General features: G+C 33.0%; 1 protein-coding gene across 5 annotated transcripts in view; it reads left to right on the plus strand.

The window, feature by feature from the left end:
• SNTG1 (syntrophin gamma 1) overlaps positions 1-15725 on the plus strand; it is a 348743-nt gene that overhangs the window by 254968 nt on the left and 78050 nt on the right. For all 5 annotated transcript variants that reach the window (XM_072034682.1, XM_038174969.2, XM_027452099.3 and 2 more), the window contains one exon: positions 13909-13947. In XM_072034682.1, the coding sequence (XP_071890783.1) occupies positions 13909-13947 (39 nt within the window). The remainder of the gene's footprint in view (positions 1-13908; positions 13948-15725) is intronic.

Raw genomic sequence — 15725 nt, forward strand, 5'->3', positions numbered from 1 at the left:
ATATAAAAAAAATGACTTGTATCATTACTGATCTATGTAGTTCAACTGGCAATATTGTTTTTATCTGATCACAACAGTTACAAATCCAAAGCATGTTTTTTCTTCTGTATTTGAATAGAAAAGAAACCTTTACCTCCAGAAACATTAACCTCTCAGCTTGAAAGGTCATCTTGCATTTTTTACGCTGCTGTATTCTTTCCCAGCTATTAGAAGAAAAAAAAGAAAAAAAAAAAAAAGAAAAAAAAAGTTGATGTTAATACCAGAATTATTTTCAACACTGGCACTCTTTCATCAGTCTGTCTTCCACTTCTTAGCAGTTCTTTGTATTGTCTTTGTTACTCTGTTTACCATTGCTGTTTCAGTAGTATTTCCAGTAGAACACAGGGGAGTCTACCAATATTGTGTTGCCTCTTCAAAGGAACTTTTTTGACATTATTGTATATGAATACCTGTATCACCAAAACAAAACAAAACAAAACAAACACACACACACACACAGAAAAATAAGCTTATTTTGAATAAATAGCATGTGAATTCATATTCTACTAGTCCATTGGAAGAAAGTGCAAGACGGAACTTCTTGGCAAAATGATGAGATCTTCCTTAACCTAAGCACAGGAGAGAAAAAACAGAGTAGAATTAAGTTGTTACTAAGAGTTGGCTTGGGAAGTCTAAGTATGTAGAAATGTGGCAGCACTAGATGAGATTTTCTCAGCAGGGAACCAGCAAGGATGAAAAGAAATAGTTTTCACATACACCAGTGATAAAAGAGTCAGCAAGGAAAAGGCTGCTTCACTGCATACTGATAGATGATGAAAAGAATGTCAAAGTATTTAATACTCTTTTGGGTCAGAATTTACTTAAATGGTCAGTTTTAAACAGACAATTGTGGCCATGGGTAAGTGTGACACAGTCTTGAATAAAGTTGGAATACATTAGAGACAAGACAGGGAACTACTTATACATTAATGAGAAGAGTTTCAAGTACATACGTTCTTTATCATCCAAGCCAATATAAATATATACTTATAAATACAGATGTAAATATGTATATATATAATGTATATATACATATATACATACATATATGTATATAATATATATATATTAATAATATATAATATAATATATATAATATAAAATATATATATAGGAGTTAGAATACTTATGTCAACTGTGTCCTATTTACATTAGTCAAAAACTACAAAAGATTGAAATTCCATTCTAAATCCATTTGCTGCGTACAGAAATATTCTAGATCAAATAAAGAAATAGTAAAGTAGACATGATAGATTCCATGTGGTTTAAAACACACAATGAAGACAGCTGCAGGGGTAAAAGCTTTCTTTATACAGCTCTGAGTTCATTACTTTTTTTTTCAGTTGTGAACAGCTTGAAAGTAAATCTTTTGCAAATTGTATTGTGTGTATTAATACTCACCTAATTACTCCTAAGTACAGTTAGTAGTCATAGTGAAAGAGTAATTCTGTAGTTGATATGTGAATTGCTGCTTTCATTCAGTTTGGGGATTATTTTTTTTCTTCCTGGGTTTTGAGATTACGCTGTCACAAGCAGCCTATTCTTTATGAATAGGCATGAATGATATTATTCAGATATTTAATTGTTTCATTCAGTTCTGAACTTTCCAAATAACACACAATTCTGATATATATAATTATTTAAAATGTCATTATAATAATGTGAAGTTTATACAGCTACATCCCACACCATAGCAATATATAACAATGTAACCACACAATTGTACTCTTTGTACATCATCCATTTTCATTGCAGCTTGACATACATATTTCACATGTTGTAAATTTTAGCTTTTGTGTTCTTCTATTAATATAATTGTCCTCATGGACCATTATACCTTTGCTGAATAATGTTCCCTGGTTTTTGTTTTTGTTTTTTTTTTTAATCTTTTCACTATAGTGCTGTAGTAAGCATGTATGATTGCTAACTAAGACTTAGTAGATTAAAGAGTAAAACTGGTGTGGAAAAATAAATTAATTGTTTAACTTATTCCAGTAATTTAAGTGTTTAAGTGTACCTTTGATAGTGCATTTTATTGTTGAGGCTCAGAGGACTTGACCCACTGATATCTTGAAAAGATTAAATGCTGCTTGCATTTATTAACTTATAAAAATGTGTTTTCATTTTGACTACAATAACTATTGATATAGCAAAAGAAAATCTATACTTTTGATTACACAATGTCTTTTACTGCTGAAATTATATTAGATAATGAGCTGCTGTTCTGAAATCTGTGGAAACAAATGCACTTCCAATGAAAGATTTTTAAATTGTTTCTGTAACTTTATATGCTATGTGACAACTCTTACTCATGCACAAATATGTCATCTTAAAATGGACTGTATATATATTTTTTTCTTTTTCTTTGTTAAAAAAAAAAAATGATTTTAAAATATCATATTTAGCTTAGTATAATGCAGTGAAATCCAATAAAAAGTCATAGGTAAGCCTGAAATTCACATTAACGTAAAATTCATCTTTAAATTTTCTTTTGGTATTTCCAGTGTTGGTCTTAGTCATTCTTAATGCTAAGAAACTGGTAATTCTTAAAAGGATAATTCTATTGATTAGTTATGAAGATGAATTGTGAGCTTTCAGCAGAAATAAGAACTGAAAACATAAGGCTTTTATAGGTAGCTCAGTGACATATGAGAATATTTATTTATTTAACATCAAATTTAGCAGGTATATTAATACCTAGTTCATTATCACTTGAACCTAATGCCTCAACAGCTATTTCATGTTATGTCAAACAAATTATTTAAGTAACATAATACCAGGAGATCTTTTAGCTTACTTGCAAGCAGGTTGTTATCTGGTGCTGTCAGCCAAATTCTTTCATAAATATTGCTGTTCTTTCTAAGAGCTCCAAGGGAATAAAAGTGTGTAATTCTTTTAGACAGAAAAGTGAAATGTGACACAATACAGCACTAGTTGTTTCTATGTTTTTTGTTGTTGCTTTTTATCCAATCAAACTGCAGTAATCTGAACCTTGGGATGATGGTGGGATGATGGAAGATACAGTACTAAATGATACAGAAAGTATACTACATGCCAGTAAAAGTAAATATACCAGAAAGTAAAGTATACTATAGTACCAAAGACTACAGAAAAACTCTTTAGCTTCATTGTCTCTGGTAAATGTATTTGTTTATGCCATTGGCAACTGGGAAATTTATTGGTTTGCCTGAAGGAATTCATTTAGACCTGTGCTATGGTATAAATATTAATTGTATTTTAAAAATCACTATTTGCATTTCTACAGGGCATTAGGTTAATATGGTAACATATTAATGTTAGGTTAATGTTAGGAGGGTTAATTGTCTTGTGTGTTATACATAATTGTGTAAAATTCCCCATTTCTTCTGTCATTTTATTACTAATTTTTTCTTATAAAATGCCAAATTGTGAACTGTAAATATTTTCTTTACCAAAGTGAGAAGTCCTGAAATAATGCAAACCTTGGCAAACTGTGAACTCTTTATAGGTAAAGTCAGAAGCTTGTTGATAGTTTGAGAGAGTAGGAACAAAACAGATTTGGTTGCTGTCTTCAACAAACTGCCCCTCATTCTCTTTCAGCCAAGTCGGACTGAAAAGTCCCGGTTGGCAAGAGGGACTGAAAGGCTAGGAGCTGTGTGACTAAATAAGTGAACCATTCAAAAGCTGTGAATAAGAACTTTTTTGGGGGGAAAGGGACAGGAGGAAATTAATGCAAGTGTGCCTTATACAGAGCAAACTGTTGGTGAGAATGTAAATTCTATTGTTAAGTATTTTTCTTCCAGCATATACTAGTGGTGGAAATGGAAAATTTACTTGGGAACCAAAGCTACAGATGTCTCACTCCAAATCTTAAAGTGGATTTGTAGGAGTTATTGTTTGCATTTCTTTTTCCAGAGAAGACTGTGGAGACCTAAAATGCCTTGAGAGGATCATACCTTCTTGTGAAATCCCTAAAGAAATATATAGAGAAATTACATGATAAAGGTGTCAAACTGAGTGAAACGTGGAATTGCAGGCTGTAGATAAAAATACTGACAACAAGTCAGGAAACCAACAGTAACATCTACTGTGAGGGAGCAAGCCCTGGCTAAAGAGACATTTCTATTTGCAGGTCTTCTTTGGAGGGAAATGGTTAATTCAGTGGTTAATTCTAGGCAGTGATGCATTACAATGCTGCCCCACACTATCTTAAGATTCAAGCTTAATGACATAGTGGATAAAAAATAAATAAAATGAAAACCTGGCAGGATGGAAAAAATGTGAGATTAATGATCTGAGGAAGCAATGTATTGGTCATCATCAGTGACTCACTCCTGTGTATGATGAAGTCTGTCTAGTGGCTGAACCTAACATTGTAGGAAGCCTTTTGCCTCCCAGGAGCTTAAATCTGAAGGATGTTGCCAAAGCCATATAGCCAAATGACAGCTCTCTGGGGCTGCTTATTCATGTGGGCATGGCTGAGTTTTGGGGTGACTGTAAGCAGATCAAAAGTAACTATGAGACTCTTGCAGGTATGCAGACGAGAGTCAGATGTTGTAATGTGCTAGTCAGTCCTAGGTCACGCAGGAAAAATGTGTCTAGGAAACCAATGCTTATATGCAGTGTCACCAAAGAGGTCTTTGGCCTCTTTGACAATCGCATGAACTTGTTAGGAAATACAGGGTGAAATGGAACTGTTTAGCCTGCAGAAAAGAATAATGTTTCAACTTTATAAAAGGTGCACAAAGAGCATGCAGTCTCTTCTTTGTTTCTGTAATGAGAAGCAATGAATGGGATTCTTGTGCAATGCAACCAGAAATAGTCGGTTTAGGTATTACGAAAACTTTCGGTGCTAAGTGGAGTGGTGCTTACTAATATATTCACTCATAAGGCATTGATGGTTACATCATTACAGGGTTTTATAAATGGTTGTACAGACAGCTTTGATTTATTCAGTTTAGCCATAGGTTTTTTATTTTGTATCATCATAGCATTAACATTCATTATCAGTGCTTGTGACTGCATTCAGAAATATTAGGATAAGACAAACTATTGAAAACATTTAACTAATGTTTATCCTCCACTTGTTTGGAATTCAATGAAAACCTAAAGAAAATACTGTAGACTATATATTGTATTGTCTAAGTGCTACATTGTAGTGAAATTATAAGTGAAAAGTTGTGGCGAAATGACCAGGCCCTGGTGCTCATGTGGTCATTACACCACAAAAAGTAAAATTGAAATGTGAATTATCCATGTTATTTAGTTTCCATGAGAAATCACAAAGTGTGAAGTCTGTTGCTTTAAATCAGGAGAGGCATATACGATGAATGATCCACCCCCCCCTCCATAGGCAGGGACATTTTTCAGTAGATCAGGTTGCTCAAAGCCCCATCCAACCCGGCCTTGAACACTTCCAGGGATGGGTCATACAAGTTGTGTATGCCCGTACTTCTCTGGGCAACTTATTCCAGTGCCTCACCACCCTCACAGTAAAGAATTTATTTCAAATATCCAATCTAAACCTACCCTCTTTCAGTTTAAAACCATTACCCTTTGTCCTATCATTACATGCCCTTATAAAAAGTCTCTTTCCATCTTTCTTATAAGCCACTTCTAAGTGTTGAAAGGCTGCAGTGAGGTCTCCCTGAAAACCTCTCTTCTCCAGGCCAAATCACCCCAGTAATAACTGTGGTAGTAACTGTGATGAACAGGTGGGCTAAAGAGCTGCAGCCCTGATACTCAGCCATCTAAATCCTTCCCTATTAAATACCAATCTCATCACTTCATGTTCTGTGTCACTTGAACACTACTTGCATGCAATACATATTCGTTTTTAAATTTGATTTTTTCTTTCATGACTTTCACTACATTATTAGCTGCTACGAATTCCTGAATTTATAATATAAATACTTTCCAAATGACAAAAACACCCAGCCTTGTTACTTTCTAAATGCATATTGTCTATTATTTGTTTTCATCCCAGTTTCATAACAAGCACAAATATTTCAATGCATTAAATAAATATTAATCTTATATACTACACTTACCATTGTGAACTATATATTAACTTCAGAAAAAAAAAATGTTCCAGCTCCTTTCTGACTGAATCAATGACAATCCTTAATCATATCTAGCACACATTTATCTTCTTCTTCAACACTATTCAAGCAAGTATTCAAGCATTTTTCATGTGTTTTTGAATAGACAGCTTTGTGAAGGGGCGTGATCCAAGGTTTTCTTCAGTGTGCTCTTACTTCAAGATCTAATTCTTTTCATTGCCTTAACCTAGTTCTTTTGACAAGTGTAGGTATATTGAATCTCCAAGGTGTTGGCATTTTGATATCATGATGAGTTCAGGATGTACCAACTTCTTTTGCATTTTGTCATCTACTAAACCAGTCATTATGACCTGCTACTCCTGCCATATTCTGAAGTTTAAATGTTATATTCTAGTGTTCTCAGTCAAATTAAAGTTAAGTAAAGTATAATAACTCAAACACATTATTTCAAACAAACTTATTTTGTGACATTAAAAAGTTTAGGATCCCACAATAACTTGATTATAGTCTGTGGAAACAAATTACAGATTTCTAGTGCCAAGCTTTCTCTTGCAACTAGTGAACTAGTTTTCCTGTTTTATCTTTCTTTCAGCAATATGAGTTTTGAATACATAGAATTTTTCTATTTAAATTTAAACATAAGTCTTAAGCAAGATTATATAGAGAAAGGATATAGCAAAAACCTAGTAAAACATATTGAAAAATAGGTGGAATTTCAATTATTTTTTTACTTGAATATTAAGCATACAGAGAAAAATAATGAAATATGTGTTCTGGAGGCCTCTGGTAGTTTCTGGAATGCAGTATTTCCAGGTGGATATCCAGAAGATATCAAAGGTTTATGTTGAACATATTTTGAGTAAAAGTTACATAGAATTTACAATTTTAAAAAAGATTAACTGGAGGAATCTAAAAGAACTGTATTTCAAATGGAAGTCTGATATCTTCAGAGGAAGACTGAATTAATAGTTGCTACGTAAATTACATCTTTACCATGGAATCTACATATGTTTTCTTAACATGAAGTAAAATGGGTTTGAATACCTATGAAGTATTCAGAGGTGCCCAAGAGGAATATATCTCACTATTTTGTGAGTAGTTGTTTTACTAATGAGTTTCTCAAGCAGTTTTTATTTGTTTGTTTATTTATTTACTTTTAGTATGACTGAAAATTCAGTTATCATACTGCAATGAGTATTTAAATTACCTGCAATTAATTACCTGGGGAAAAAAAAACAAAAACAAAAACAAAAACTTGCATCTCCAAGTTTGTTTGTGTTTTTTTGTTTGTTTGTTTGTTTGTTTGTTTGTTTGTTTGTTTTACTGTTCAAAGTTCTTCTAGTAAATCTTCAGTAGGGATACAGATGTTTCTCCCTTTGAGATGGAACCATAGCAGCCTTTTCAGGCAATGGCTTTCAATTGTGTCTTTACTAACATGCATGTTACTTCTGGCATTTTAATGATGCTATTAGGGAAACTAACTATTGTGAAAATGGTATGCTTGTAACACAATTATCTTCTGTAAAGAAACTCAATAGCAATATTGTCATTAAGGTAATGCCGAAAATTTTATTTAGGAATAAGTGTTAAATATCTCAGGATTCAGTAAATCCATTCATCTGTTAAATAAAACACTTTATTTACTTTTTAAGTAAAAGTAGTTGCAGTCCTGTTATTGGAAAATCACAGACATGTGAAGATAGGTTTTGAGGTTTTTGTCTTTAGGGTTTCCACTGTAGCTTCATGTAATAGACAGAAATCTGATATTTCTTTGATTCATCTGTTACTGCTATGCTGCTAGAATTCAATGCATCACTGAGCCCTTCCTGATGAGGAAACAAATGAAAGATATTTGATGGTATGCAAGTTTGGAATCATAGTTCAGATGGCCATTTTTTCTTTGATCGTGTTCTCACATACCAAAAATTGATAACATAATCTGGTATATTATTATGTACAATATACAATATAACTCTTTCTCTGCATCAATTCAAGACCTCTGTTCAGGATTTTGTGTAATCAACAGATTTGTGTGTTGTTGTGTTTTTTGTTTGTTTGTTTATTGGGGGGGGGGGAGTGTGGTGAGTGGGAAGGTCATTTATGAGCCAACAAACCATCCTTTATGTATTGAAAAGTATTTATAAAATGTCTGTATGTATTGGCAGCTCACCAAAATATGCAAGTTCTCTGTATATTTTATACCACTGGCTAATTCAAGGTCAGTCAGTACAAAAATTTAACCAGGAAGCATGTGCAACTGGGCTCTTTCCAGACAAGACCTCAAGACTCACTGGGGTCTTTTCTTCCTCTGTATAGATAGGATTCAAAGGAAATTTCCAGTTTCTAGATGGATTAAGGTGATCCACGAGAATTTTAAGTGCTAATCTTGACCCAGAACAAAGATGTCCAGTACCGTGTCTGCTGATAGCAAAAATGTAGTTATATTTCTCTTCATTTTTCCAGCCAACAGCTATTTTGGGACTTTTGTTAGTCAGCTGGTATGGGGCTTGCTGAATCATGCCAACACTGATTTAATTATATTCTTTAAATGCATTTGATCTCTTTTAATCTTATTATTATTATTAAGAGTGTTTTTTTTTTTTTCTTTTAACATTTAATATATGTTGAAACATATATAATCTAGTCATATATATAATCATCTAGAAACCATAGCAAGAATGTTTCAGCCTATGGGGATCTATTTGAAAAGATTCTAAAACAGAGGTCGTGTGTATGCGTTTGCATTTTTCAATGGTCTAAACTGCTGAGATGACAAACTGACCTTGAATGGATATATTACTAATTAGATTATTAGATTCTACTGACTATTCTGGATAACAAGTCCAACCTTTACATAATATTCATATATTAATTTTCTTTCCTATAGGAATTTAGTGATGAGTTCATTCAGTCTGTGTTAATTTGCAGTCCAGCATATCTGGTCTTGAGAAAAATCTAAGTTAGTAATGAAAATTCTAGAGATCATAGCAGTGTTTCTAATGAATCTTCCTATCCCTTGAACCATTTAGCAGGTAAAATCTGATCAACAAGAGATAGAGAATGGCATCATCCCTGATAGGTCAGAAAGCAGACATACATGTAAATGCTCTAGTAAATCATTCCTACGCTCCCATATTTTCCAGAACACATTGAGAGTTCACTCGGCAGATTGTATACAACATGGATTTTCAGCTTTGGCTCTAAATAATTTTTCAGCTTGTAAAACCAGCATGAAGTTCTACATTCAGCCCTTAGGCAGTTATACACCTGTCTGAATCTATGCACTAAAGTATGATGTGTTTCATGTGAATTTTTGCATGCTTCTTTCAAATTTTCTCTAATTCCCTGCAGTTGTCAATGCATATATACTCTTGGATAACAAAGTTTCACCACCTTACCACAACTTACAGTTCACATTGAACAAACCAAAGCTTAGCAAGGATAAAAATAGCAAGGACTAACCAATTATCAGTTCCAAATGTTAGTGTTATTTGCTCTTTCTTCCTCATCCATTAACATAAGATTATCACAGCATGGATTCATGTTTTTTCAAAAATGCTCCAATCTGTAATGATCTTGCTACCTGTTTGCAATCACTTAACATCCCACTGGTATGCACTCTATCGTTGCTTTAATACACGAGAAAGTTAAGAACTATTTAATGCATTTATGTTCTTGTCAAATTGTTATATTTTAATTATCTCTTAATGAATATAAGTCAGCTGTTATGAAATACAAACAGTTGATGAAGAAGGCTCCAAAGTCTGAATTCTTTGGGGAAACCAGATATAAGATGGGTATAAATTAAATTTTTAATTTAATTTATTTAATATTATTTAAATATAATTTATTTAATATTTATTTAATATTATTTAATTTAATTTAAATAATTTTTAATGGAAAATTTCTGGTAAGGGAGGATACCTGCAGTTACATGACATCTACACACTGCAAGCAAAAGATAGACCAAATCATGTAAAAGTATGGGAATATCTTAGCTACCATCTAAGTCAAGAAAATACTGAGGAGAAGCTGGTGCCCTCTCACTCCAAACATTGCCCTTCAGTGTTGGTGGTTCCAAATGTACCAAGAGAGAATGGTCTCTTGTCAATTGCTCTATCCTGAAAACAAACACCTACTCTATCATTGCTTCTTCCAGAGGCCCTTGTACTATACCTGAGACCCACACTGTCATTAAAGATACTTCCTAGTAGCTTATTAGACCTGCTGAGCCCCTAATTTGCAATGTATTTTTTCAGAGAATGGGTTAAAAGCAAGCATAGTACACAGAGACTTTTCAAACAAACAAATGTTTCTATTTGAATTGTTAAGAAATGGAAAAACCTGGAATTGGTGCCCTTAACTCTAAATCATACTGCCCTTAATAGTCTTTAGGGTGGAATATGCTCATCGAAGGGCACATTTCCTCATCATCTCATGAGGATCCTGTGATTACATTGGAATAGCAGATTTGATTAAAATAAATAGGTAAAAAGGTCAAACAGCCCCATAATAAATAGCAGTTTTGAAATTATACGTGAAAATCCTCTTATGGGAACTGAAAGTAGTTATTGTAGTGCTATTTGCTCAAAGAAAGTCTGAAATAGTAGCTCTTGGAGGAATGAACAATTTAGTTTCAACTGAATGTGAAAGTTTAAAACCCAGTTTTTTCAGCTTAATCATGCCAGCAGGACAACAGAAATAAGGTACAAAGAAGATGATAGTATGGAGGGATATTCTGCTTCCTGCAGGGCTTCCTGCTTCTCTGGCGTGAAAGCAGTTAAAATTAATAAGATAAGATAAGATAAGATAAGATAAGATAAGATAAGATAAGATAAGATAAGATAAGATAGCAAGCACATACACCTGAAGCCAAATCCTGCTCATCTGCTCACCCTGCTGAAGAGTGATGTCTCTTGTGCCCTTTCTTTGTTTCTTCTGTGGAGCTGGCACAGTCATCATTGTGAAAAATATCCACCTGTGGCAACATCTAGTGCATGAATTATCTGAGTATGTCTGTGGTTCATTCTTCTCTTTGTCTGACTTCATATCATCTGCCTGTCCAGTACTCTTTATGGCTATGATGTCCTAATGTATTTGCCCACATGTGTTTTCAGAACATACGTAGCCTGATGTGTTTGCCCTCCTATCCCAATCAATTATACTTCAAACCATTCTTCTAAGATACTCGCTGCTAATATTTCTTCTTTCATTTTTCATCTTTTATCAGTAGCGCTTGCCTAGTTAATACTCAGACACAGCATCCTGCGGATAGTTTGTTTTTGATCTCATCTTCCTCCTCAGAGGATTAGGTTACCACCAAATCCCAAACTACTTTGTTTGAGGGGGTTATTAGAATTTTCTTCCTAATTGACATTCATGGAAGTTGAACCCAATTAGAATTAAGTGCTCAGCCCCTGTTTTGCTGAACATAATGTAGACACATTATGGCACATAATGTAGACACATTGTGGCACACATCCCAAGCCTCCTGGCTGGCAGGGCAGCACCAGGAGCTGAAAAGTCCTTGGCTCTGTGTAAGCACTGCTCTGCAACAACTAAAACATTGGTGTGTTATCTGCATTATTCTCAATTTAAATCCAAAACGCAGCACTGTACCAACTACTAGGAAGAAAATTAACTCATCCCAGCCAAAACAAGAATGTTGCATGATAAACAGTTAAGGGATTTCTCAAACTAATCAGACTTTATAATTCTTACTTCCAGGTAGAACCGAACTGTTGTAATGAATTTTGTAAATTTTATCATACTTTAAAATAATGTGTTACAATAAATCCTCACAGTAGTACCTGAAAGATAAACATGATTGTTTTAATTCATGAAAGCAACAAGAGTTAAAACAGCTAGGCAATGCAGGTGTTTAGATTGTACTTTAAGAAACGAAATGGAAATCCGTGAATGAGAAAATGATGTTTGGATCATGCAGTTAGATTTCATGAGTATTTAAAGTCCACAGAGACTCCTGATGTTCTTAATTTCTGTTAAAAAATGAAGTCCCTATATATGAATTAAAAATAAATATTATCAAAGTATTTCATATGTACCTGCCTTGCCACTAAAGACATTTTCAGTATTTTGTTAAGAATAGTAAAATCTTGTTTTCTTGGCCATGTTCTTTCATAACTCAAATTTTTCACAGGCTGTAGCCTGGCTTAAAGTAGAGGGAAATCCACAGTTTTGACAAGGATTTTAATAGCACCTACTAGCACAAACAGGGATTTATCACGCTGGAGTATTTCACGCCAAATTTAGAAATAAATCCCCAAATCTTGAACCCTCTGTATTTACGTAAATAATAATAAAGTTTTTCATCTATATTTTCTTTTGAGAAATTTTGTAAGATGGTATCTGCTGAAGTGTGTATTCATTTTATTTTAATGCTTTGTCCATGGAGTGCCATAGCTCCCCAGATCCTTTCCCTTATATGTTAAGGAAAGGAGGAAACTGAAGCTGATGCACATGCTTGAAGGGAAGGTGGAAATGTTCTTATGACACTTTTAATTCAGGGTGCATTTGAAAACCAACTGAAATTGCTTGCCAGCATATTCTTGACAGTGAGAATCATCCTTGAATAGCCAAACTGTGGGATGTCAGTGACTTAAAGACTTATTATTTGCATGAAGAATGCAAAGAGTAATAATATAATAAATATTCTGTTTTAAAGTATGCAAAACACGGTGTAATTCACAACTCTGCATATAGTTATTCAGAGGTGAAATTATAAACACCGAATAAAGTTCAATAGGCATTCTTCTAAGATGAATTCTAAGATCTTCTAATCCTAAAAGCATTGTTCTTCCTACCTTTAGCTGAAGCAGTGTAAATGTTACATTGTGGTATCAGGGCATGGTTGGCTACATGATTGAATCATTGTTGACAAGGTCTTTACTTATTTATTTATTTATTTATTTATTTATTTACTTTCTCATTAACACATAGCTAGAAAAGCAATTGTGAAAAGTTGACATAAGGGAGCAGAAAAAAATAGAGATAAGTATCTGTCATGAATGCAGATAGTAGATATGCTAGGTTTGCTCAAAGGATTTCAAGGCTTATTTTTAAAACACAGATAATATGTTTGTTTCTGATACTAATGGCAGGAATGGGTATGTTCCACACCTAATTCTCCTTGTGTTGAACAGTTTTGAGTCAGGTAGCTGGCAGTGTTTATTTAGAGGGAGTCAGTGATCTGCAGGGCTAAAATACAAACTCCTCATGAATCTTCCATCTCAGACTGGGTTACTGTTTACATTTTACCTAGTGATATTGCTTAATGTTTTTATATTACTTGAACAATTACCAAAACTAAATTTGCACACCTGATTCTGCACCTAGGTTAGTAGGATGGACTATGTGATGTTTCAAAGGTTATTCCAGCCCAATTTTTCATCATTCTCTAAGGAACGGTATTTTCTTAAAGCATGATGACTTAGTGAATGGCAGTAAATTGATCTGAATTACTTTTATACTTAAATAATCTAGTTTAAATTAGAGCTTCTAGTCAGAAAATGGAAAAATAGGTAGTGTTGTACAATTCAGGGATATTTTTGTAAATATTCTCCTTTCCTATATTCTGAAAAAGCAAAATAAACTACACAGTGACTCATTATTATTATTATTATTATTATTATTATTATTATTATTATTAATTATGTCTCATTATTCACTATGGTTTTCATTCTTATACTGTAGAGGACTTTACACAGTTTGGAAGGAAGTATCTGATATGTCTTTAAAACCTAATTTTTATTTTTATTTTTCTTCTAGTGGTTGAGATCTTAATCTATTTCTTCTTTCACTTTTATAGATTAAAAAAATCAACAGGAATTTTCCAGTAAACCAGCAGGTAAGAAAAATAAAATTTGGGTTACTTTATTTCATAATTTTTATTTCATCTGTACTTAACTGTGTAATAGCTGTGCATTATTTTAGCTCAAGTGTTCTAGGTAGGTGTTCTTTAGAGAGTACCTTGCTGCCTCAGAATATATGTATATTATATATATATAACATATAGAATATATATTCTAACATAACATAACATAACATAACATAACATAACATAACATAACATAGCATAAATATATTTTATATATACACACACACACACATATATTTATTTTTTTCCTAAAGTCAATATGAACTGAAATGTTTGGTAAAAGTAAGATCATGCCTAATCTTTTCAAGTTGAAAAAAATAAAAGTTTAATGGACATAAGTTTAATGCACATATTTTTATACTCATTTTCTTCAGATTGCATCTTACCTATTTTATTATAAAAGCAGGAATGTGAGTCTTATACTTAAGAGAGTTAGCCATTATTAATCAGTGTTCTTCTGAAATTTTTAAAATGTATGAAGTCTCTTGTCTAATGAAAGCATAAAAATGAATATTTATCCAGTGTTATGGAGCAGGTAGTAGGAAAATTTGGGGACAAACTACGTCATCTGATTGTCTCCAAGATCATCCATTGGCACTTTCATGTTACTGGAAGGCATTGAGAAAGGTTTCTTGGGACAAAGAAATAGAGCTTTTCTCTTTTGAGAAATCTGTTGGTTTTTTTTGTTTGTTTGTTTGTTTGTTTGTTTTTTTAAAAAAAGTAAGTAAACCTACAGACAGCTCAAAATTGAAAGACAGAAAGACTTCAAAGTTTAAAGTTGAAAGACTACTGTTCTGAGGTTGTAGTTGCTAGAGGCCATAGTAAGAATGGGCAACAGTCACATCTCCTTGATAGGATCAGCATATATTTTACAAAACCATATAAACAAAGCATAGATAAAAAATGTCAGGTTAAAGCTGAGTACGCTGTAAAGTGATCAAAGACTCATTTGGAACATAGTCCCATATCACAGTAAAGCCATTAAGTGTACTGTGATATAGCAAATCAGCAGTTGAAAATGTGACTGTTTTGTGGTGGGGTACTTATAACAAAGTAAGTTTAATAAAGTAATTTTAATAAATTAGACCAATTAATTAAGTTTACATTTGTGTTTTGTGTCACAACTGTTGCATAATGGGTGTTTCATTTTAAAAAACTTAAAATAACGGGAAATGGAGAACTCTGATTTATCCAGAGGAATAAATTGCTTCCGTGTACAAGAAAGATATGTACAGCACTGAGATGCAGACTTGACTTCAAGAAGACACATTTGAGGAATAAAAGTGCTTTGTCTCTCTTACACCACATCTTTAGACAGTCAACATTATATCTGAGTTACACATCTCTGGTCCAATTTTATTAATCTGGAATTTTGCCAAATCTAACTCAGAAGGCAGGGGTAGACATTATTGTTTTATTTGTTTCTTTCTCCACAAATCATAACAAATGAATAATAATAATAACTATAGCAAATATTTTTATGAGTATGTATAAATAAAGTCAGAATAAATTACTTAATTACATAATAAACAATTAGGTGTTTTTATTTGCTCTTGATTTTCAGTGCTTCATCCGCACTACAATCACTTAGATTTTTAGAAAAAATTATCTCATCCTTGCCTCCTGGTGTCACCAAAGGGAAGTTTTTTGCTGCATTCAGAAATCAAAATTAACAATTGTAATTGGGCGTTTTCAGAACAGTTCATATAACATTGTCTGATGGCAGTGGCAAAGAAGTGTTCCTATCT

Source organism: Anas platyrhynchos, chromosome 2 (genome assembly GCF_047663525.1).
Source record: "Anas platyrhynchos isolate ZD024472 breed Pekin duck chromosome 2, IASCAAS_PekinDuck_T2T, whole genome shotgun sequence".
Taxonomy (NCBI): domain Eukaryota; kingdom Metazoa; phylum Chordata; class Aves; order Anseriformes; family Anatidae; genus Anas; species Anas platyrhynchos.